Source organism: Macaca nemestrina, chromosome 13, assembly GCF_043159975.1.
Source record: "Macaca nemestrina isolate mMacNem1 chromosome 13, mMacNem.hap1, whole genome shotgun sequence".
In the NCBI taxonomy this organism is placed as follows: Eukaryota; Metazoa; Chordata; class Mammalia; order Primates; family Cercopithecidae; genus Macaca; species Macaca nemestrina.
In genome coordinates this window covers 63,641,026-63,666,338 of record NC_092137.1, presented here as the reverse complement: position 1 = coordinate 63,666,338, position 25,313 = coordinate 63,641,026, and the positions used below count along the sequence as shown (strand labels likewise).

The 25,313-nt window shown below is 36.5% G+C and overlaps 1 protein-coding gene across 20 annotated transcripts in view; it reads left to right on the top strand.

Moving 5' to 3' along the window:
• Nucleotides 1-25,313, top strand: part of WDPC (WD repeat containing planar cell polarity effector) — a 675,061-nt gene that overhangs the window by 377,258 nt on the left and 272,490 nt on the right. For all 20 annotated transcript variants that reach the window (XR_011611802.1, XR_011611803.1, XR_011611798.1 and 17 more), the window contains 2 exons: nucleotides 865-1,474; nucleotides 23,718-23,906. Coding sequence is in view for 13 of the 20 variants with exons in the window: in XM_071076813.1 (XP_070932914.1) it covers nucleotides 865-1,474; nucleotides 23,718-23,906 (799 nt within the window). In the remaining 7 variants the exon portion in view is untranslated. The remainder of the gene's footprint in view (nucleotides 1-864; nucleotides 1,475-23,717; nucleotides 23,907-25,313) is intronic.

Sequence of the window (25,313 nt, the reverse complement as noted above, 5' to 3'; positions counted from 1 at the left end):
ATTGTTTTCTTTGATGTTCTTCTGCACTGTGTTCCATGTTGGTAGATAGGTTCCAGGACCAATTCCCAACACACACACACACACACACACACACACACACACACACACAAAATACCAAAATCTGCATTGTTTGAAAAACATCCACTTGTAAGTGGACCCTACAGTTCAAACTCATGTTGTTCAAGGACCGACTATATATACTAGGTCTTAATTTTTTAATGTTTATTTTAAAACTAGTACATTACATTATTTCTTTCTATTGGTCACTTGTCTACTTAGAATTCCTTTATATCCTTTCTGATAGTAAAATATTTCTACAAGATTGTTAACAGGGTTCTAAAGTTTTTTCCTTTGTCTACCCAGCCCTACTAATTAGAAATATATTTCTTATTAGTAATTTACCAATAATTTCAGAATTGACAAGGGTGGTAGGTTGAAGGAGATTAATCATTTTAAAGTCCAACTTTGTGTTGGTAAGTTCTTGTTCATTCTTTTCAAGATATTCTGCTAGCCATATTATTTTACTAAAAGCTGACTTTCTTAGTTTTTATATACTGTGGGACATATTTAAAGTGATTTACAGGCCTTCCAAAACAAATTGTTAAAGTTAAAATCTTATAGTTGAGTTCTTGCAACTGTGCTATATGTATATTTTTATTTTTTTAAGACAGCATCTCACTGTGTCACTATATATACATGCTGTATATGAGATAGAGGTGCTATATATACTTTATATATTTATATGTTGCTGATGTTTAAGATAGTAATTTATGTTCTTTATAGGTTTCTGAATAAATATGCAGGCCTAGGTGTGACGTTGAAGAAAAACCAAAGTCTATCTGAATGTACTTGATTTCTTAACAGGTTCTGAGTTCTGTCCGCACAGAATGGGACCCACTGGATGTTCACTTTGGCACCAAACAGCCTTATCAGCTGTTCACAGTGGAGCACTCCATCAGTGTAGACAAAGAGCCCATGGCTGACAGCTGCATCTATGAATGCATTCGGAATAAAATCCAGTGTGTGTCAGTCACCAGAATACCACTGAAATCAAAGGCCATCAGCTGCTGCAGGAATGTTACTGAAGACAAACTGATTCTGGGCTGTGAAGATTCTTCACTAATTCTGTATGAAACTCATCGCAGAGTGACTCTCTTAGCACAGACTGAACTTTTGCCTTCATTAATAAGCTGCCACCCAAGTGGTGCCATTCTACTAGCTGGCAGCAACCAAGGGGAGTTGCAAATTTTTGATATGGCTCTATCCCCTATTAACATCCAACTATTGGCTGAAGACCGCTTACCCAGGGAGACTCTGCAATTCAATAAATTATTTGATGCCTCCAGCAGTCTTGTTCAAATGCAATGGATAGCTCCTCAGGTTGCTTCTCAGAAGGGTGAAGGTAGTGATATCTATGATCTCCTCTTCCTCAGGTTTGAAAGAGGACCTTTGGGTGTGCTGTTGTTTAAACTAGGTAAGTCAAGGAAAGTGATGAGTAAGTAAAGTGTCTATGATAGTGACATAATTAAGGCAATAAAACTATTCTTAGAATGTAGATTTTTCTATTTGTCATCCCATAAATATCCCTATAGTTTCCTTTTGTGGATGACTTTCTAACTGCCAAAGGAACAATGGATATTGAATAATTTGGAAATTGCACTAATTGTCAATCATGATGCTTCAAAAGCCCTTTTACATTTGATACTCTCTAAAATAAACTACACTACTAAATAATTCCTTAAGAAACAGACATGTGAATATTTTTAAAAGGACTTACTTTGTCCATTGAAAAATTCTGTGTTTGTAGGAATGGAATAATTTTTCTATAAAAATTATTTTAGATTATTGGTGTCTGTTGCTTCCCAGACTGGAATTGTGTGAAGCAAGTGTTTTAAAAGAAAAGAAAGCAGATATTTAGTTAGAATTTGCTGAAGATACCTGTATAATTTTGTTTTAGTTTCTCTTTTGGATAAAAATATTCAAAAGGATAGATATTTTTATAGATGTTGATAAGTTAATATCTATAAAATTATATATTAATGTAGCCCGTTTCAACCAAGAGACTTTTTTTTAAACTTTTATTTAGGTTTGTGGGTACACATGCAGGTTTGTTATATAGGTAAATGTGTCATGGGGGTTTGTTGTACATATTATTTCATCACACAGGTATTAAGCCCAGTACCCAATAGTTATCTTTTCTGCTCCTCTCCCTCCTCCCATCCTCCTCCCTCAAGTAGACCCCAGTGTCTGTTTTTTTTCTTCTTTGTGTTCATAAGTTCTTATCATTTAGCTCCCACTTACAAGTGAGAACATGCGGTATTTGGTTTTCTGTTTCTGCGTTAGTTTGCTAAGAATAATGGCCTTCAGTGCCGTCCATGTTCCTGCAAAAGACATTATCTCATTCTTTTTAATGGCTGCATAGTATTCCACAATGTACCACATTTTCTTTATCCAATCTGTGATTGATGGGCATTTAGGTTGATTCCATGTCTTTACTATTGTGAATGGTGCTGCAACAAACATTTGTGTGCATGTATCTTTATGGCAGAATGATTTATATTCCTCTGGGTATATATCCAATAATGGGATTCCTAGGTCAAGTAATAGTTCTGCTTTTAGCTCTTTGAGGAATTGCTGTATTGCTTTCCACAATGATTGAACTAATTTACACTCCCCCCTCACAGTGCATAAGCGTTCCCTTTTCTCCACAACCTTGCCAGCATCTGTTATTTTTTTTACTCTTTAATAATAGCCATTCTGACTGGTGTGAGATGGTATCTCATTGTGGTTTTGTTTTGCATTTCTCTAATCATCACTGAGCTTTTTTTCATATGCTTCTTGGCTGCATATATGTCTTCTTTTGAGAAGTGTCTGTTCATGTCCTTTGCCCACTTTTATTTTTATTTTTATTTTACTTTAAGTTTCAGGATACATGTGCAGAACATGCAAGTTTGTTACGTAGGTATATATGTGCCATGGCGGTCTGCTACACCTATCAACCTGTCATCTAGGTTGTAAGCCCTGTGTGCATTAGGTATTTATGTCCTAATGCTCTCCCTCTCCTTGCCCCCCACCTCCAGCAGGCCCTTGTGTGTGTTGTTCCCCTCCCTGTGTCCATGTATTCTCATTGTTCAACTCACACTTATGAATGAGAAAATGTGGTGTTTGGTTTTATGTTCCTGTGTTAGTTTGCTGAGGATGATGGCTTTCAGCTTCATCCATGTCCTGGCAAAGGACATGATCTCATTCTTTTTTATGGCTGCATAGTATTCCGTGGTATATATGTACCACATTTTCTTTATTCAGTCTATTATTGATGGGCATTTTGTTGGTTCCATGTCTTTGCTATCATAAATAGTTCTCTAATAAACATACATGTACATGTGTCTTTATAGTAGAATGATTTATATTCCTCTGGGTATATACTCAGTAATGGGATTGCTGGGTAAAATGGTATTTCTGGTTCTAGATCCTTGAGGAATGACCACACTGTCTTCCACAATGGTTGAATTAATTTACATGCCCACCAACAGTGTAAAAGTGTTCCTATTTGTCCACAGCCTCGCCAGAATCTATTGTTTCTTGTTTTTTTTTTTTTTGTTTGTTTGTTTTGTTTTGTTTTTTTGTTTTTTTTTTAGGCAGAGTCTCACTCTGTCACCCAGGCTGGAGTGCAGTGGCATCATCTCAGCTCATGGCAACCTCCATCTCCTGGGTTCAAGCGATTCTCCTGCCTCAGCCCCCTGAGTAGCTGGTTTTACAGGCATGTGCCACCATGCCCGGCTAATTTTTGTATTTTTACCAGAGACAGAGTTTCACCATGTTGCCCAGGCTGGTCTCAAACCAACCTCAAGTGGTCTTGAGCTAGTCTCAAATCCTGACCTCAAGTGATCTGCCTGCCTCAGTCTCCCAAAGTACTGGGATTATAGGTGTGAGCCACCGCACCTGGCCTCTTGACTTTCTAAATAATCGCCATTCTGACTGGTGTGAGATGTATCTCATTGTGGTTTTGATTTGCATTTCTCTAATGATCAGTGATGATGAGCTTTTTTTCATTTGTTTGTTGGCTGCATAAATGTCTTCTTTTGAGAAGTGTCTGTTCTTTGCCCACTTTTTGATGGGGTTGTTTGTTTTGTTCTTGTAAATTTGTTTAAGTTCCTTATAGATTCTGGATATTAGCCCTTTGTCAGATGGGTAGATTTCAAAAATTTTCTCTCATTCTGTAGGTTGCCTGTTCACTCTGATGGTAGTTTTTTTTTGCTGTGCAAAGGCTCTTTAGTTTAATTAGATCCTAATTGTCAAATTTGGCTTTTGTTGCAATTGCTTTGTTTTCATCATGAAGTCTTTGCTTATGCCTGTGTCCTGAATGGTATTACCTAGGTTTTCTTCTTGGATTTTTATGATTTTGGGTTTTACATTTAAGTCCTTTATCCATCTTGAGTTAATTTTTGTGTAAGGTGTAAGAAAGGGGTCAGTTTCAGTTTTCTGCATACAGCTAGCCAGTTTTCCCAGCACCATGTATTAAATAGGGGATCCTTTCCCCATTGCTTGTTTTTGTGTCAGGTTTGTTGAAGGTCAGATGGTTGTAGATGTGTGGTGTTATTTCTGAGGTGTCTGTTCTTTCTGTTCCATTGGTCTATATATCTGTTTTGGTACTAGTACCATGCTATTATGGTTACTGTAGCCTTGTAGTATAGTTTGAAGTCAGGTAGTGTGATGCCTACAGTGTGTTCTTTTTGCTTAAGATTGTCTTGGCTATATAGGTTGCTTTTGGGTTCCATATGAAATTTAAAGTAATTTTTTCTAATTCTGTGAAGAATGTCAATGGTAGTTTTATGGGAATAGCAGTAACTCTATAAATTACTTTGGCTTTGCCCACTTTTTAATGGGTTTGTTTGTTTTTCTCTTGTAAATTTGTTTAAGTTCCTTATTGATGCTGGATATTAGACCTTTGTCAGATACACAGTTTGCAAATATTTTCTCACGTTCTGTAGGTTGTCTGTTTACCCTCTTCAGTTTCTTTTGTTGCAATTACTTCTGGCATCCTTGTCATGAAATCTTTGCCTGTTGTCTAGGATGGTATTGCCTAGCTGTCTTCCAGGGTCTCTATACTTTTGGGTTTTACATTTAAGTCTTTAATCCATTTCAAGTTGATTTTTATGTATCAACCAAGAGACTTTAAAATAAAATTTTATTATGATGAATCACTTGCCTATTGTAGCTTTGCATTACTAGCTATGCCCTGAAATATATGATATACTTTAGGTAGATTTCTACAATTTAACATTCTTGAGAGAACCGCATTTAGGTGTAAAAAAAAATTTTTAATTAATGTACATTATGGCTACTTGAAAACATAGAAAGGTAAATACATTTTAAAATATTTTATGGAATTTGGCTCTGTGGTACAAAGTTAGGTTTTTAAAGACATTGTAGTGTTTGTTAAATAGCTTTCAGTTTACTTTGTTCTTTCATGAATCTGCTTGTCTCTGAAGTTCAATACATGAAATAAATCTAGTGAACATGATTTGATTAACCTGAAAGATATAATGCATACAAAGTGAGACCTATGTTCTTTTCACATAATAAAAATGCAGCTAAATCTATTCATAATGTTAATATTGTTTAAGAAAAAAATGTTTGGAGTCTCATTTATTATGAGATAATCCAGTTATACTTTGCCCAACTACATGTTTAACAGTTGTATGTCTCCATACACAACACTAATTAAAGTGGATGTTTGATGTTTTGCGTGTCTGTTAAAACACACACACACACACGCATGCACTCATGCTCTCTCTTTCTCACGCACTCTCTGTCTCTTCCTGCCCCCCGCCCTTCTTCCTCTCTCTCTCTCAATCTCTCCTTTCACCCTCTAAATTACCCAGTTACCTGTCAAACAGAAGGCTTTCTGCCCATGTACACCTAGCTTTTCTTCAGCCCTCCCTTGTGGGCCTACTCACAACAGCTTTGCAAAAAGCACAGCTTTCTCTTCCTATCTCTAGCACATTTGCCTTCTTACTAAAGTAAACAGGCTCTCAGTGTAGGGATTTAGAGGGCTTCCTGCTAATTGCCAGCTTGTAAACTTAATTGGACTGTCTCCCTGGGCACTGTTCCTAAATCAATTAGGCAATGAGTTGGCTGTCACCTCTTTTTCCCAAGAAGGTCTCTTGGAAGAGAATTATCCAATAGAAGTCAAGCATTCAAATGAAAAGGTGATAACTTTTGCAACTGACATTTATCATTTAAATTTTACTTTCAATATGATTCTTAAGTTTTATAGAATAGGGAAAAATTGTACAGTCTTATAGGCTCTTTAAAAGATCAAAATGTGGAATTTCCAAGGATTTTTTAAAGTTTTGTTTCTCATTTTTAATTTATAAGATTAATATTTATTACAAATTATTTTTCCTGGGAAGAGTAGATTCCTTGAAATAGAAGATTCCAACTAGCAGATTTTTTAAAGAAAACCCAGTATAAAGAACAGATTTTTCTTATGATCTGCTACTAAATACATCCAAAAAAATTAATATACTTCTTGAATTTGTCAGTGCTGATTCTGGGCATCCATGTGGAGTTTTCATGTATAATTCAAGTTACTGCATATATAAACAGGTAGTTGCATGTGCAGTTTCCCCACTAGGGAGCATTTATGAGATTTTTTTTTCAGATGCTTGTTATGCAAGCCTTTGGAAAATTTGACATGAAAGGTGTAGCTTACAATTTAAAATTGTAAAGATAGATCATGGATCGTAGTTTAAAATAGAATGCTTTCATATGTAAACGTGACAGTGCCTAATGCCAATATGCTAAGATATTTGGAGTTAGACTCTTAGATTAGGTCAGTTAGTGTAATGTTGAAGGAACACTGCTCGAAGGCTAGAGCTTCCATTTCTTAATCCTTACAATGATCACACAAATGTGTTGGGCATTAAAAGTCCATCATTCTTGTTATTAGAAGAATTCAAAGATTATGTCTTCCTTAGGAGGTAATTAGAAGTGTCATTACATGGAAGCCAAGAAATGTTGTTTTATAGAAAGAATATGTATTCAGAATCTCTTTATGTGACCATAATTATAACATATTTCTTCATATATAGACTGAGATTAATTTTAAAAAGTGAAGGCCCTAATTATACTATTAAGATATTAAAGCTTTTCCATTCTCATCAGTACCTTTTCCAAGCTTCACTGCTCTCCTTAAACTCACATTATCAGCTCCCTATTCCTCTCAACAGAGCATCTCACCAAAATTTTGTCAGTTCATTAAGTTTATCTGCTTCTTACCATGTACCCACCCAACCATTTATCAATATGCACATGAATCTTTCCCTCTCAGTTCAGTGAAAAAGGATCCCTTCCTCTTGTCCAAGACTAGTGCCACCACTATTTTCTCTGTAGATCCCATAACATTCCCTTTGACACCTTTACTTTGTCACCCTCCCCGGCCCCATCTATCTTGGAACAGCAGCAGATAAACAGGCCCAAGCTACACCATAAAAACAGACTGACAAAACTCTTCCTTAAAATGGTTTCCCCTCTGTTACTGATCTAATATTCACCTTTGTTTCATAGCCAAACTCACTGAAATAATACTGAACATTGCCTTTTCTCTGCTTCTTCACTTCTCACTCCTCAGAACACTGCGCTCTGGCTGTATCTTCAGCGGTCTCTTGGAACTGCTCTTGGAAAAGTCCCCAGTGACTTCATACTTGATAAATACATTTGTCTTACGTTGTTTGATGACTTTGCAGCATTTGATGGTTGCTGACCACTTCCACTGTCACAGAACCCTCATCAAACAGCCTTCTATGTCCCCAAATGCAACTTTCTGTCACTTTTTTATACTCTTCTTCTGCTTACTTACGAAAATGTTGGGGCCATCCAGGGTTCCATTTTTAGCCTTCACTTTGTGCAGGTTGAGACTTTATTTTCAGTTTTGTTATCTGATCTCTGACTTCAGCCCAGACCATTCCTGACTCCACATCCACATATTCATCTGGCTTACTGAATACCTTCTCTTGGATGTGCATGTGTGCCTCAGACTCATTATGTGCAGACATGAAGCCATCTTTTTTCTCTCCAGACCTGCTTTTCCTCTTGTATTCTTCTTTTTGGTGAATGGTACAATTATTCAGATGGAACGTACAAGTCAAAAGTCGTTCTAGAATCCTCCCTCACTCCTAATGCCACATCCAATTAGTGACCAAATCCTATCAATTTGGCCTTCTAAATATAGCCGAAATATCTCATTCAATTCAGCCTCACTGTCATTGCTTTAATCTAGACCTTCTCTATTTTACCATGATCAAGCAGAGGCCCTGTATCTATATTCTTCTGCCTTCCAGTCTTCTCATCCTACTCCCCAATTAATCCCCTGAGTGCTATCCTAGTGATCCTTCTAACAGTACAGATTTGGTCATGGATTCTCCAGTTTGAAATACTTAATGTCTTTTGTGGGAACATGGATGGAGCTGGAGGCTGTTATACTTAGCAAACAAATGCAGGAACAGGAAACCAAATACTGCACGTTCTTACTTATAAGTAGGAGCTAAATGCTAATAACTGATGAGCACAAACAAATGAACAGCAAACACTGGGGTCTACTTGAGGGTGGAGTTTGGGAGGAGGGAGAGAAGCAGAAAAGGTAACTAGTGGGTACTGAACCTAATACCTGGGTGATGAAATAGTCTGTCCAACAAGCCCCCATGATATGAGTTTACCTATGTAACAAACCTTCACATGTAGCCCAAAGCTAAAATAAAAGTTAAAAAAAAAAAAAAAAAGAAATACTTCAGTGGTTGATAAGCCCTTTCCTGCCACTTGGTCTTTATCTCCCCAGCTGAGTTGCACTGCTGTAGCGTCCCAGCCATGGTGTGTGCTCTCACACTCACTCCTTCCATGTTGTGATGATAGTGTTCCATTTGCCTGGAGTATCCCCACGATGCCCTCATAGAGTCTGCAAAGTTGGGAAAAGGTTAAATGTTCAAGTGATCATGTTAAATAAGAGGTAAAACTAACATCTTCACTCTCATAGAACTTTGAAAATTACAGGCAACCTGTGTATGTGTGTGTATGTCTGTCTGTCTTTCTAAAAAATAAACAGTGTGATTTTTCTCTTAGAAATTTTGTACAAAGCAATTTTCCTCAAGAGTTATTTTCAAATAGTTATTTTAACATTATACTTTACCCAAGTGGTATTAGGTAATTTATTGCTGAAAGTGCTAGACACTTTGTTAGATGCCTAGTCATCTTAAAATTGGATCTCATATTTAAAATGAACTTTTATTCTAGACAACATTCTACTTTCTTCAAACTAGAGTGATGATGAATTTTTAAATCAAGTTTATTGAGGTATAATTTACATAAATAAAATGCAAACCTTTAAAATGTACAGTTAAGGCCAGGAGCAGTGGCTCACACCTGTAATCCCAGCACTTTAGGAGGCCGAGGTGGGTGGATCACCTGAGGTAAGGAGTTCGAGACCAGACTTACCAACATGGTGAAACCCCGTCGCTACTAAAAATACAAAAAAATTACCTGGGTATGGTGGCACATGCCTGTAATCCCAGCTACTCAGAAGGCTGAGACAGGAGAACCGTTTGAACCCAGGAGGCAGAGGATGCAGTGAGCTGAAATTGCACCATTGCACTCCAGCCTGGGCAGCAAGAGCGTAACTCCTTCTCAAAACAACAACAACAACAACAACAACAAACTACGGTTCAATGAGTTTTAGCAAATGTATATACCCTCATGATTACCACCACAATCATAATATAGAACATTTCCATTATCCCAAAAAATTCTCTCAAGGCCCTTTTCAGTTAATTCCCACCTGTCTGGAAGCTGATAAGTATTGATATGCTTTCCATTATTATAGATTATATTTGCTCATGTCCTTTGCAGCAACATGGATGGATCTAGAGGCCATTATCCTAAGTGAAATGGCCTGTAAAACAAAGTCAAAAACTGCACATTCTCATTTATAGGTGGGAGCTAAACAGTGGGTACACATGGACATACAGAGTGGCATAATAGACACTGGAGACTCCAAAAGGTGGGAGGGTGGGAGAGGGGTGGGGGATGAAATACTGCCTATTGAGTACAATGTTCACTATTTGGGTGATCGGTACAGTAAAAGCCTCAACTTCATCAATGCAATATATCCATGTAACACAACTGCACTTGCATCCCTAAATCTATAAAAAACATTTTTTTAGATAAAAAAAATAGATTAGATTTGCCTTTTCTAGAGTTTCATAGAAATGGGATCATGTAGTAGGTACTCTTGTGTCTTGGTACTTTCACTCGGCATTATTCTGTGAGAATCTTCGATGTTAGTGTGTATTTTTGTATTTTGTTTGTTTGTTTGTTTGTTATCTTACTGAGAGGTAGTTCATTATGTCAATACACCACAATTTTTTTAACTTTTATTTTTAGGTTCAGAGGTGCATGTACAGGTTTGTTTTATAGGTACATTTCATGTCTTGGGGGTTTGGTGTTTTGATTATTTCATCACCCAGGTAATAAGTACAGTATTCGATAGGCAGTTTTTCGATACTTACCATCCTCCCACCCTCCACCCTCAACTAGGCCCTGTTGTCTATTGTTCCCTTCTTAGTGTCTGTAAGTACTCAATGTTTAGCTCCCACTTATAAGTGAGAAATGTGGCGTTTGGTTTTCTATTCCTGTGTTATTTCATTTAGGATAATGGCCTCCAGCTGCATCCATCTTGCTGCAAAGCATACGATCTCATTCTGTTTTATGGCTATGTAGTATTACATGGTGTATATGTACCACATTTTCTTTATCCAGTCTACTGTTGATGGGTATTTGGTTTGATTCCAAGTTTTTGCTATTGTGAATAATGCTGTGACAAACATACGTGTGCATGTGTCTTTATAGTAGAACAATTTATATTTCTTTGAGTATATACCCCTGTAATGAGATTGTTGGGTTGAATGGCAACTCTGTTTCAAGTTCTTTGAGAAATGACCAAACTGCTTTCCACGATGTCTGAACTAATTTACATTCCCACTAGCAGTGTATAAGCGTTCTCTTTTCTCTGCACCCTCACCAGCATCTGTTTTTTTTTTTTTTAACTTAATAATAGCCATTCTGACTGATATGAGATGGTATCTCATTGTGGTTTTGATTTGCATTTCTCTGATAATTAGTGATGTTGAGCATTTTTTTCATATGGTTGTAGTCTGCATGTGTGTCTTCTTTTGAACTGTCTATGTTCTTTGCCTACTTGTTAATGGGGTTGTTTGTGTTTTGGTTGTTCATTTGTTTAAGTTACTTATAGATTTTGGATACTAAACCTTTGTCAGATGCATAATTTGCAAATATCTTCTCCCATTCTGTAGGTTGTCTCTTTACTGTGTTGATTGTTTCTTTTGCTGTGCAGAAGCTCTTTAGTTTAATTAGGTCTCATTTGTCAATTTTTGGTTTTGTTGCAATTGTTTGTGGCGCCTTTGTCATGAAATCTTTGCCAGGGCCTGTGCCCAAATAGTATTTCCTAGGTTACCTTTCAGGGTTTTCATAGTGTTAGGTTTTACATTTAAGTCTTTAATCCATCTTGATTTGATTTTTGTATATGGTGTAAAGATGGGGTCCAGTTTCAATCTTCTGTGTATGGCTAGCCAGTTATCCCAGTACAATATTGAAAAAGAAGTCCTTTCCCTGCTTGTTTTTGTTGACTTTGTCAAAGATCAGATGGTTGTAGGTGTGTAGCATTATTTCTGGGCTCTCAATTCTGTTTCACTGGTCTCTGTGTCTGTTTTTGTACCAGTGCCGTGGTGTTTTGGTAACTGTAGCATTGTGGTATAGTTTGAAGTCGGGTATGTTGTTATGCCTCCAGATTTGTTCTTTTTGTTTAGGATTGCATTAGCTATTCAGGCTCTTTTTTTGGTTCCATATGAATTTTAAATTAGTTTATCTTTTTTTCCTCTTATTTATTTATTTATTTATTTATTTTTATTATACTTTAAGTTCTAGGGTACATGTGCACAATGTGCAGGTTTGATAAACAGGTATACATGTGATATGTTGGTTTGCTGCACCCATCAACTAGTCATTTACATTAGGTATTTCTCGTAATGCTATCCCTTCCCCAAACCCCCACCCCTGACAGGCCACAGTGTGTGATGTTCCCTGCCCTGTGTCCAAGTGTTCTTATTGTTCGATTCCCACCTATGAGTGAGAACATGCGGGGTTTGGTTTTCTGTCTCTGTGATAGTTTGCTGAGAATGATGGTTTCCAACTTCATCCATGTCCTTGCAAAGGACATGAACTCATCCTTTTTTATGGCTGCATAGTATTCTACGGTGTATATGTGCCACATTTTCTTAATCCAGTCTATCACTGATGGATATTTGTGTTGGTTCCAAGTCTTTGCTATTGTGAATAGTGCCGCAATAAACATACGTGTTTATGTGTCTTTATAGTAGCATGATTTATAATCCTTTGAGTATATACCAAGTAATGGGATTGCTGGGTCAAATGGTATTTCTAGTTCTAGATCCTTGAGGAATCACCACACTGTCTTCCACAATGGTCGAACCAGTTTACAGTCTCACCAACAGTGTAAAAGTGTTCCTATTTCTCCACATCTTCTCCAGCATCTGTTGTTTCCTGACTTTTTAATGATCGCCATTCTAACTGGCGTGAGATGGTATCTCATTGTGGTTTTGATTTGCATTTCTCTGATGACCAGTGACGATGAGCATTTTTTCATGTGTCTGTTGGCTGCATAGATGTCTTCTTTTGAGAAGTGTCTGTTCATATCCTTTGCCCACTTTTTGATGGGGTTGTTTTTTATCTTGTAAATTTAAGTTCTTTGTAGATTCTGGATATTAGCCCTTTGTCAGATGGGTAGATTGCAAAATTTTTCTCCCATTCTGTAGGTTACCTATTCACTCTAATGGTGGTTTCTTTTGCTGTGCAGAAGCTGTTTAGATTAATTAGATCCCATTTGTCAATTTTGGCTTTTGTTGCCATTGCTTTTGGTGTTTTAGTCATGAAGTCCTTGCCCATGCCTATGACCTAAATGGTATTGCCTAGGTTTTCTTCTAAGGTGTTTCATGGTTTTAGGCCTAACATTTAAGTCTTTAATCCATCTTGAATTAATTTTTATATAAGGTATAAGGAAGGGATCCAGTTTCAGCTTTCTACATACAGCTAGCCAGTTTTCCCAGCACCATTTCTTAAATAGGGAATCCTTTCCCCATTTCTTGTTTTTATCGGGTTTGTCAAAGATCAGATTGTTATAGATGTGTGGTGTTATTTCTGAGCCTCTGTTCTGTTCCGTAGGTGTATATATCTGTTTTGGTACCAGTACCATGCTGTTTTGGTTACTGTAGCTTTGTAGTATAGTTTGAAGTCAGGTGGCATGATGCCTCCAGCTTTGCTCTTTTAGCTTAGGATTGTCTTGGCCATGCAGGCTCTTTTTTGATTCCATATGAACTTTAAAGTAGTTTTTTCCAATTCTGTGAAGAAAGTCATTGGTAGCTTGATGGGGATGGCATTGAATCTATAAATTACCTTAGGCAGTATAGCCATTTTCACGATATTGATTATTCCTATTCATGAGCATGGAATGTTCTTCCATTTGTTTGTGTCCTTTTTTTTTTTATTGAGCAGTGGTTTGTAGTTCGCCTTCAAGAGGTCCTTCATGTCCCTTGTAAGTTGGATTCCTAGGTATTTTATTCTCTTTGTAGCAATTTTGAATGGGAATTCACTCATGATTTGGCTCTCTCTTTGTCTGTTATTGGTGTATAAGAATGCTTGTGATTTTTGCACAATGATTTTGTATCCTGAGACATTGCTGAAGTTGCTTATCAGCTTAAGGAGATTTTGAGCTGAGATGATGGGGTTTTCTAAATATACAATCATGTCATCTGCAAACAGGGACAATTTGACTTCCTCTTTTCCTAATTGAATACCCTTGATTTCTTTCTCTTGCCTGATTGCCCTAGCCAGAACTTCTAACACTATGTTGAATAGGAGTGGTGAGAGAGGGCATCCTTGTCTTGTGCCGGTTTTCAAAGGGCACAAGACAAGGATGCCAGTTCCAGTTTTTGCCCATTCGGTATGATATCGGCTGTGTGTTTGTCATAAATAGCTCTTATTATTTTGAGATACGTTCCATCAATACTGAATTTATTGAGAATTTTTAGCATGAAGGGCTGTTGAATTTTGTCGAAGGCCTTTTCTACATCTATTGAGATAATCATGTGATTTTTGTCTTTGGTTCTGTTTATGTGATGAATTACATTTATTGATTTGCATATGTTGAACCAGCCTTGCATCCCAGGGATGAAGCCAACTTGATCGTGGTGGATAAGCTTTTTGATGTGCTGCTGGATTCGATTTGCCAGTATTTTATTGAGGATATCTGCATTGATGTTCATCAGGGATATTGGTCTAAAATTCTCTTTTTTTGTTGTGTCTCTGCCAGGCTTTTGTATCAGGATGATGCTGGCCTCATAAAATGAGTTAGGGAGGATTCCCTCTTTTTCTATTGATTGGAGTAGTTTCAGAAGGAATGGTACCAGCTCCTCTTTGTACCTCTGGTGGAATTTGACTGTGAATCCATCTGGTCCTGGACATTTTTCGGTTGGTAGACTATTATTATTGCCTCGATTTTAGAGCCTGTTATTGGTTTCTTCGGAGATTCAACTTTTTCCTGGTTTAGTCTACGGAGACTGCATATGTCCAGGAATTTATCAATTTCTTCTAGGGTTTCTAGTCTATTTGCATAGAGGTGTTTATAGTATTCTCTGACGGTAATTTCTGTTCCTGTGGGATCAGTGGTGATATCCCCTATATCATTTTTTATTGCATCTATTTGATTCTTCTCTCTTCTTTGTTAGTCTTGCTAGCAGTCTATCAATTTTGTTGATCTTTTCAAAAAACCAGCTCCTGGACTCATTGATTTTTTGAAGGGTTGTTTTGTGTCTCTATCTCTTTCAGTTCTGCTCTGATCTTAGTTATTTCTTGCCTTCTGTTAGGTTTTGAATGTGTTTGCTCTTGCTTCTCTATTCTTTTCATTGTGATGTTAGGGTGTTGATTTTAGATCTTTTCTGCTGTCTCTTGTGGACATTTAGTGCTATAAGGTTCCCTCTACACACTGCTTTAAATGTGTCCCAGAGATTCTGGTATGTTTTGTCTTTGTTCTCATTGGTTTCAAAGAACATCTTTATTTCTGCCTTCATTTCGTTATGTACCCCATAGTCATTCAGGAGCAGGTTGTTCAGTTTCCATATAGTTGTGCAGTTTTGATTGAGTTTCTTTTTTTTTTTTTTTTTTTGAGACGGAGTCTCGCTCTGTCGCCCGGGCTGGAGTGCAGTGGCTGGATCTCAGCTCACTGCAAGCTCCGCCTCCCGGGTTTACGCCATTCTCCTGCCTCAGCCTCCCGAATAGCTGGGACTACAGGCGCCCACCACCTCGCCCGGCTAGTTTTTTGTATTTTTTTTAGTAGAGACGGGGTTTCACCGTGTTAGCCAGGATGGTCTCGATCTCCTGACCTCGTGATCTGCCCGCCTCGGCCTCCCAGAGTGCTGGGATTACAGGCTTGAGCCACCGCGCCCGGCTTGATTGAGTTTCTTAATCCTGGGTTCTAATTTGATTGCACTATGGTCTGAGAGACAGTTTGTTATAATTTCTGTTCTTTTTCATTTGCCGAGGAGTGCTTTATTTCCAATTATGTGGTCAGTTTTAGAGTAAGTGCACTGTGGTGCTGTGAAGAATGTATATTTTGTTGATTTGGGGTGGAGAATTCTGTAGATGTCTGTTAGGTCTGCTTGGTGCAGAGCTGAGTTCAAGTTCTGGATATCCTTGTTAAGCTTCTGTCTCATTGATCTGTTGAATATTGACAGTGGGCTGTTAAAGTCTCCCATTATTATTGTGTGGGAGTCTAAGTCTCTCTGTATGTCTCTAAGGACTTGCTTCATGAATCTGGGTGCATATATATTTAGGATAGTTAGCTCTTCTTGTTGAATTGATCCCTTTACCATTATGTAATGACCTTCTTTGTATTTTTTGATCTTTGTTGGTTTAAAGTCTGTTTTATCAGAGACTAGGATTGCAACCCCTGTCCTTTTTTGCTTTCCATGTGCTTTGTATGTCTTCTTCCATCCCTTTATTTTGAGCCTATATGTGTTTCTGCACGTGAAATGGGTCTCCTGAATATAGCACACCGATGGGTCTTAACTCTTTATCCAATTTGCCAGTTCGTGTCTTTTAATTGGGACATTTAGCCCATTTACATTTAAGGTCAATATTGTTATGTGTGAATTTGATCCTGTCATTATGATGTTAGCTGGTTATTTTGCCTGTTAATTGATGCAGTTTCTTCATAGCATTGGTGGTCTTTATAATTTGGCATGTTTTTGCAGTGGCTGGTACCGGTTGTTACTTTCCATATTTAGTGCTTCCTTCAGGAAGTCTTGTAAGGCATGCCTGGTGGTGACAAAATCTCTCAGCATTTGCTTGTCTGTAAAAGATTTTATTTCTTTTTCACTTATGAAGCTTAGTTTGGCTGGATATGAGATTCTGGGTTGAAATTATTTTCTTTAAGAATGTTGAATATTGGCCCCCACCCACTTCTGACTTGTAGAGTTTCTGCAAGCAGATCCACTGGTAGTCTGATGGAATTCCCTTTGTGGGTAACCCGACCTTTCTTTCTGACTGCCCTTAACATTTTTTCCTTCATTTCAACCTTGGTGAATCTGATGATTATGTGTCTTGGGGTTGGTCTTCTTGAGGAGTATCTTCGTGGTGTGCTCTGCGTTTCCTGAATTTGAATGTTGGCCTGTCTTGCTAGGTTGGGGAAGTTCTCCTGGATAATATCCTGAAGAGTATTTTCCAACTTGGTCCCATTCTCCCCATCACTTTTAGGTATACCTATCAAATCTAGATTTAGTCTTTTCACCCATATTTCATGGAGGGTTTATTTGTTTCTTTTTCCTCTTTTTTCCTGCAACTTTGTCTTCTCATTGTATTTCATTAATTTGATCTTCAATCACCTTTCTTCCACTTGATCGAATCGGCTACTGAAGCTTTTGCATGCCTCACGAAGTTCTCATGCCATGGTTTTCAGCTCCATCAGGTCATTTAAGTTCCTTTCTACACTGTTTATTCTAGTTAGCCATTTGTCTAACTTTTTTCAAGGTTTTTAGCTTCTTTGCGATGGGTTTGAACGTGCTCCTTTAGCTTGAAGAAGTTTGTTATTACCAACCTTCTGAAGCCTACTTCTGTCAACTCGTCAAAGTCATTCTCCTTCCAGCTTTGTTCCATTGTTGGCAAGGAGCTGAGATCTTTGGGAGGAGAAGAGGCGCTCTGGTTTTTAGAATTTTCAGCTTTTCTCTTCTGATTTCTCCTTATCTTTGTGGTTTTATCTACCTTTGGTCTTTGATGTTGGTGACCTACAGATGGGGTTTTAGGGTAGATGCCCTTTTTGTTGATGTTGATGCCATTCCTTTCTGTTTGTTAGTTTTCCTTCTAACAGTCAGGTCCCTCAGTTGCTGGTCTGTTGGAGTTTGCTGGAGGTCCAGTCCAGACCCTGTTTGCCTGGGTATCACCAGCCGAGGCTCTGTTGGAAATGCAGAAATCACCCGTCTTCTGCGTCAGTCATGCTGGGAGCTGCAGACCAGAGCTGTTCGTATTCGGCCATCTGGGAACGGATCTCAAATTAGTTTTTTTTTCTAATTTTGTGAAGAATGTCATTGGTAGTTTGATAGGAATAGCATTAGATCTGTAAATTGCTTTGGGCAGCAAAGCCATTTTAATGATATCGATTCTACCTATCCATGAGCTTTGGTGTTTTTCTATTTGTTTGTGTCATCTCTGATTTCTTTGAGCAGTGTTTTGTCATTCCTGTTGTAGAGATCTTTTACCTCTGTGGTTAGCTGTATTTCCTGGTGTTTTATTCTGTGGCTATTGTGAATGGGATTGTGTTGCTTATTTGGCTCTCAGCTTGGATGTCATTGGTGTATGGAAATATTACTGATTTGTATACTTTAGTTTTGTATCGTGAAATTTTGCTGAAATTGTTTCTCAGATCTAGGAGCTTCTGGGTAGAGACTATGGGGTTTCCAGGTATAGAATCATATTTTCTACAAACAGAGATAGTTTGACTTCCTGTCTTCTATTTGGATGTATTTTATTTCTTTCTCTCACTTGATGGCTCTGGCTAGGACTTCCAGTTCTATATTGAACAGGAATGGTGAGAGAGGGCATCCTTGTCTTGTTCCAGTTTTCCAGCTTTTGCCCATTCAGTATGATGTTGACTGTGGATCTGTCATAGATTATTATTCTTATGTATATTCCTGCAATGCCTAGTTTGTTGAGGTTTTTTTTTTGTTTGTTTTGTTTTGTTTTTTTTTAACATGAAGGGAGGTTGGATTTTATTGAAAGCCTTTTCTGTGTCTATTGAGATGATCATGTGGTTTTTGTTTTTCATTCTGTTTATGTAATGAATCACATTTAGTGATTTGAGTATGTTGACCTAAACTTACATCTAAGGATAAAACCTACTTATTTGTGGTAGATTTTCATTTTGATGTGCTGCTGGATTTGGTTTGCTAGTATTTGTTGAGGATTTTTACATCTATGTTTATCAAGGATATTGGTCATAAGTTTCCTTTCTTTGTTGTCTCTCTGCCAGATTTTGGTATCAAGATGATGCTGGCCTCATAGAATGAGTTAGGGAGTCCTTCCTCTTCATTTTTTTGGAATAGTTTCAGTAGGAATGGTACCACTCTTCTTTATACACGTGGTAGGATTTGGCGGTGAGTTGTTTTGTCCTAAGCTTTTTCTGGTGGTAGCCTTTTTATTAGTGATCCAGTTTTGGAGCTTGTCATTGGTCTGTTCAGGCATTCAGGTTCTTCCTGATTCAATCTTGACAGGGTGTACATTCCCAGAAATTTATTCGTATCTTCTAGGTTTTCTAGCTTGAGTGCATAGAGGTGTTTCTAATATCCTCTGAGGGTTTTTTGTATTTCTGTACCACAGTTTTTTAATCCTTTCACATATTGATGGACATTTGGTTTGTTTCCAGGTTTTTGCTAACAGATTAAAAATGCTATGTACTTTCATCTACAAATCTTTATATGAATATATATTTTCATTTCTCTTGTCAAAAACCTACAAGTTTAAAATGACTGGGCCATATGCTAAGTGTTTGTTTAACTTTAGAAGAAACTGTTTTCTAAAATGATTGTGTCATTTAGCATATCAGCAATTTATGGCAACTCTAGTTGCTCCAAGTTCTAACACTTGAAATTAATGGTCATTTTAATTTTACCCATTCTAGTAAGTGTGTCATGGTATTAATTTGCATTTCTCTGGTGACTGTTGGAATTGAGCGTCTTTGGAATTGATGAAGTGTCTTCAAATCTTTTGCCCAAATTTAATTGAATTTTTTGTTTACTTATTCTTGAGTTGTAAGAGGTTTTTTATATATATTTTATGAATACAAGGTCTTTGTAAGATACTTGTATTGTGAATATCTTCTTTCAGCCTATAGTTTACCCTTTCATTATTTTATCATTGTGTATAAAGTAGCAGAAGTTTTTAATTTTAATGAAATTCAATTCATAATGTTCTTTGTTTTATGGCTTTTGCTTTTCATGTCCTAAGAAAACTGTTTAATGTAGGGTCACAAGGATTTTCTTCTAGAAGTTTTGTGGGCTTAGCTCTTACATTTAGGTTTATGGTCTATTTCATGTTAATTTTTTGCATATGGTATGAGGTATGGGTTGAGATTAATTTTTAATATGAATATTTATTGTTCCAGCACCAGTTGTCAGAAAGAGTATTCTTTCTCCCATTGAATTACTTTGACCTATCAATAACTGTATTGTCTTTTAGTGAATTAAATGTCTGTACTTAAGCAAGTACCATTCTGACTTAATTCCTGTGGCTTTACGTTAAGTGGTTTTACAGTAAGTCTTGAAATCGGGTACTGTTAGTCTTTTAACTTTATTCTTCTTTTTCCTATTATTTTGACTATTCTAGATCCTTTCCATTTCTATATGGTTTTGAAACTGGCTTGTTTCACCTGATGGGATTTTGACTGAGATTGTGTTGTATCTATAGATCATTTTAGGGAGGAATGATTCTTAACAATATTGAGTATCCTAATCCATAAAAGTAGTACCTCTCTCCAGTTATTTAGGTTTTCATTAGTTTCTCTCTGCATAGTTCTATAATTTTAAGTGTAAAGGTCTTGTGCATGCTTTGTTATATTTATCCCTAAGTATTTCATGTTTTTGGATTATATTGTAAATGTTTTTAATTACAATTTTTATTGTTCATTGGGATTATGTAGAAATAAAATTTTAAAATATTGACCATATATCCTGCAATCCTGTTAAACTCATTCTTAGCTGAAGTGACTTGGAATCCTTAGGATTTTCTACATAGATGATCATGACAACTGGATTTAGAAGTTTTACATCATCTTATCTAAACTGTGTGCTTTTTATTTTATTATCTTCACTTCTTACAGCTAGGACATCTGGTACAATATTAAATAGACATGGTAAGAGAGGACATCCTTGCTTTGTTTCCAATCTTTGGTGGAAAAAGTTCAATCTTTCACTATAAGTATGATGGTATTACATTGAGGAAGTCCCTTTCCATTCCCAGTCTGCTGACATATATCATCTTGAGTGGATATTGAATTTTTTTCAAGTGCTTTTTCTGCAGCAATTGAAATGATTAGAGGTTTTTTTTCTTTCTTCTCATCATAAGGTAAATTATATTGATTGGCTTTCACATGTTTAAGCAACCTTGCATTTGTGGGAGTAATCTTGCTTATTCATGATATATTATCTTTTTAATATATTGCTGGATTTGCTAATATTATGTTAAGGGTTTTTGTGTTTGTTTATGGGAAATATTGGTCTGTAGTTTTCTTTTTATTGTAATATCTTCATTTTTGGTGTCAGTGTAATTCTAACTACATGAAATGAGTTGGGAAGTATTCTCTCTTGTAATTTGAGTTGTATTGAATTTATGTTATTTCCTCTTTTGTTAATTTTTTTTTTTTAACGTATTACTATTTTTTTAGAGACACAGTCTTGCTATCTTGCCCAGGTTGGACTTAAAACTCTTGGGCTCAAGCAGTCCTTCCACCTTCGCCTCCTGTGAGGCTGGAACAATAGGTGTGCGCCACTGTTCCTGGCTTTATTATTTCTTCCATTAATGTTTGAGAGAATTCACCAGTGAACACATCTTAATATGCAGGTCGTGTTTAATTATGTGTGTGCATTGGTGCACGTGTGTGTGTGTGTGTGTGTATGTGTAAAGTTTTTTTTAACAATGACTTCAAATTTAAATAATATAGAGCCATTCAAGTTTATTCCTTCTTGAGTGAGCTTTGATAGTTTGGGTCTTTTAAGGAATCCATTTCATTTAGGTTATATTTATTCATATAAAAACTAATTATTCACTGATTTTAAATGTCAGTAGTTCTGTAGTGATCATTCTTATTTTGGTAATTGTATCATCTCTCTTTTTTCTCAGCTGAGACAGAAGTTTGTCAATTTTACTGATCTTTTGAAAGAACAAGCTATTGAATTCATTGATTTTTCTATATTTGTTATTTCCTATTTATTGTCTTTATTATTTCCTTCCTTCTGTTTACTTTGGGTCTTACTTTAATTCAATTAAAAATGTTTTCTAATATACTTTGTGATATTTTTTTCTTTGACTGATAGGTTATTTAGAAGGATGTTGCTTAACTTCTAAATATTTGGAGATTTTCCAGATAATTTTTCTTATTTGATATTTAATTCTGTTGTGGTCCGAGAAAATGCTCTTATGATTTTAAAACTTTTAAATGTATTTAGCTTCATTATATTACCCAGAATATGCTCTATCTTGTTCAATGTTCTGTGTGCACTTAAAAAGAATGTATTTTACTGTGGTTGGGTGCAGTGTTTTATAAATGTCAGTTAGGTCAAATTCATTGATAGTGTTTTTCAAGTATTTCCTATACTTATGAATTTTTTGCTTACATATTCTCTTGATTAGTAAAAGTGCTGAAATCTCCAATTATAATTTGATCGATCAATTGATTGATTGATTGATTGAGACAGTCTCACTCCGTCACCCAGGCTGGAGTGCAGTGGTGTGATCTCGGTTCAACGCAACCTCCACCTCCCAGATGCAAGCGATTCTCCTGCTGCAGCCTCCCGAGTAGCTGTGATTACTGGCCCCTGCCACCACACCTGGCTAATTTTTGTGTTTTTAGTAAAGACTGTTTCGCCATGTTTGCCATGCCTGTCTTGAACTCCTGACCTCAAGCAATCCGCCTGCCTTGGCCTCCCAAAGTGCTCAGATTACTGGCATGAGCCACCAGCCCTAGGCACCAATTATGATTTTAGATCTGGGTTTTTCTCCTTTTAGTTCTGTCCATTTTTGCTTTATTAGTTCACAGCTCTGTTATTAGGTGAATTTAAGGATTGTTATCTTTCTTCAGGAATTTTGGATCGTTTTTGTAAAGGTGTAGAATTCTAGATTAATTTACTTTTTACCTCTCAGTACTTTTAAAATGTCTTGTTATTGTTTTCTGGATTACATAATTTTAGATGCAAAGTCTGTAATCATTCATATCTTTGCTTTTTTGTATATCCAGTGTATTTGTTTTTTCTGTGGTTGCCTTTTGAGGTTTTCTCTTTATCACTTTTCAATGATTTTATTATGATTATATGTTAGCTTTTCTTCTCAATAGATGAGTTCTTTCTCTTGTTACTAGTAGAAGTATTAATAGGGTATAGGTGGAGTTAACAGACTTCAGATATTTTTGGTTTCCTGCAAAGTTCCTATGGATTAATATCTACTGCTAAGGAACCACCCTGATTTATGAGGACTTCCAATGCTTGACTGCAGGCTCATGAAGGCTTTTGGACAGTCACATTCTTTGATTTTACCAACACAAAAGGAATAGTAAAGTTTTACTGCTTAGTATAGTCAGGGCAATTCCCCAGATTCCCTATCAAGTTGAGTCCTGTTAATAGCACAAGTTTTCATTTTGATGTGATTTGAAGTTAGTATGAAAAATTTTAGCATCTTTCTCCTGAACTAATACATTTTTTAAAATCCTGAAGCCTATAACTATTCCAGTTAAATGATGATGATAGTAATAAAAAGAATTACAGTAATATTTTATAATACTTTGTGGCTTAGAAAGTAATTTCACATATGTTTTTTTCATTTTCTTTCATGATTATTTGTACTGAGAGGAAGTTTTTTAGACTTTAATCAGTAAACATTGAAGAAAAAAAGATTTTGTAACCTACCATTTTGAAAAGATTAAAAAAGTTACATAAAACAAACAAGCAAAAAATCTTGTTTAACAGCTCTAGTACTTATTGTCATTTAATACACAGAAATTATTAATTTCAAATGAGGTCAGCCATATTTAAAAGACAATAAAACCACAACAGAATACCACCCCCCAGTCTTTGTTTTATGCTCTTGGTCCTAAGAGTAAAAGTGAATTTTCTTTCATTTTAAAAGGATCAACAGATGTGTTTTTGTTGTACCAGTGTATCTTACAGCAAATATTAGTTGAGAAGGAGATCAGTCCCACATTCCTAGCACTTATGCAAGCAATATAGGTTTTTTTCTTTATGGAAAAGTTAACTCTTTTTGTTATTCTACTTTTATTTTAAAAGATTCACCTGGTTTTCCACGTTTTGTGATAGGTGTCTTCACTCAAGGACAGCTGGGCCTGGTAGACATCATCTTCCAGTACATTCACTGTGATGAGATCTGTGAGGCAATAAACATCCTGAGCAGCATGAACTGGGACACTCTGGGCCATCAGTGCTTTATCAGCATGAGCGCCATTGTAAACCATCTTCTTAGACAGAAGCTCACTCCAGAGAGAGAAGGTCAGACTTGAAATGTTTTTCATAGATGGGTTTTGTATATACATGAAATATATTTTATTGAGTTATTTTTTGAGGTTGTTTTTGAGTCATGGCATTGGAGAATAAATGATAAAAATGTTAGTGCTCTATTAAAACTGAAAGGATCAGATATCAAATAATTGCTCCCATGTTGTACTTACTGTATAGTATTTGTCAACATAAAGAACAACTTTTCTGTATATGCTTATGTCGGAACTTACACTGCAGTCATTGTACAATTCAGTCTAAGCTCACAGATGGAACGTGCTCAGATTTCAAACTTTGATCAAAAATTTCATGTACTCCGTGAGGTCTGCTAGACAAAGAGCACCAAATAAAGGTCTTTATTCCTCCCTCACATTAGACATCAATATTTTTTTCTCACACCCAAGTCCTCTGTCCAGACAATAGTCCTTAACACTTACTTTTTTTGTATATCTGAATTGTAGCCCAGGCTGCTCCTTCTTGTTTTCCTTATTCTGACTTATAGTTGTGACACTCTTCTCTCTTCTGCCTGCTTGGATTTCCTTACCTTTGCCCAATAAGTAATTTTGTCTATCGGGATCTAAGATGTTTAATTTTAAAAGAGAAGTTAAAAAAGCTAAGGTCAGGGGGTGGGCAGTGGGGAATGCTGTGACACATACAATAATGAAATAAATCTATTTGCCAATTATCCAGTATTATTTTTCTTGTAAGTTATTTACTTAATGTACAATGCATCTAAACATTCTAACATTTGCATCTTTCATATCTTTGTAGTAAGCACTGACATTAATGGCGGAAAATCATGGCCAATGAGAAACTGTCCCTAGGTAATTTACAAGATAGGAGGAACAGGAAATATGTCAAAAGGTCTTTACTTGGAGAGCTTTTCTTTTCTATTTCTTTGCATTTTTATAGATTTTTCTTATCCCACCTTATTACATTGCCAAAATAAACAAGTTGTTTGGAGAGAATTTTGTAGGTAACCTTCATTTTAGTAATTTTAGAGAAGAATAATTAGTAAGCACATGCTCTTCCGAGAAATCTATATCATGGGTCTTGGCCCAAGTCACACATGGCCCACAATAAATATTTATTTAATATTAATTGAATGTTCTTTTTGGAGGTAGTTAAAATTTATCTAGGGAAATTCCAATATTTTTCTTTATATATTTAGAGACAGAGTGTCACTCTGTTGCTTAGGCTGGCATGCAGTGGCATGATCTCGTCTCACTGCAATGCCTGCCTCCTGGGTTCAAGCAATTCTCCTGCCTTAGCCTCCTGAGTAGCTGGGATTACAGATGTGCACCACCATGCCCGGCTAATTTTTCTAATTTTAGTAGAGGGGTTTCACTATGTTGCCCAGGTTGGCCTCAAGTGATCTTCCTGCCTCAGCCTCCCAAGGTG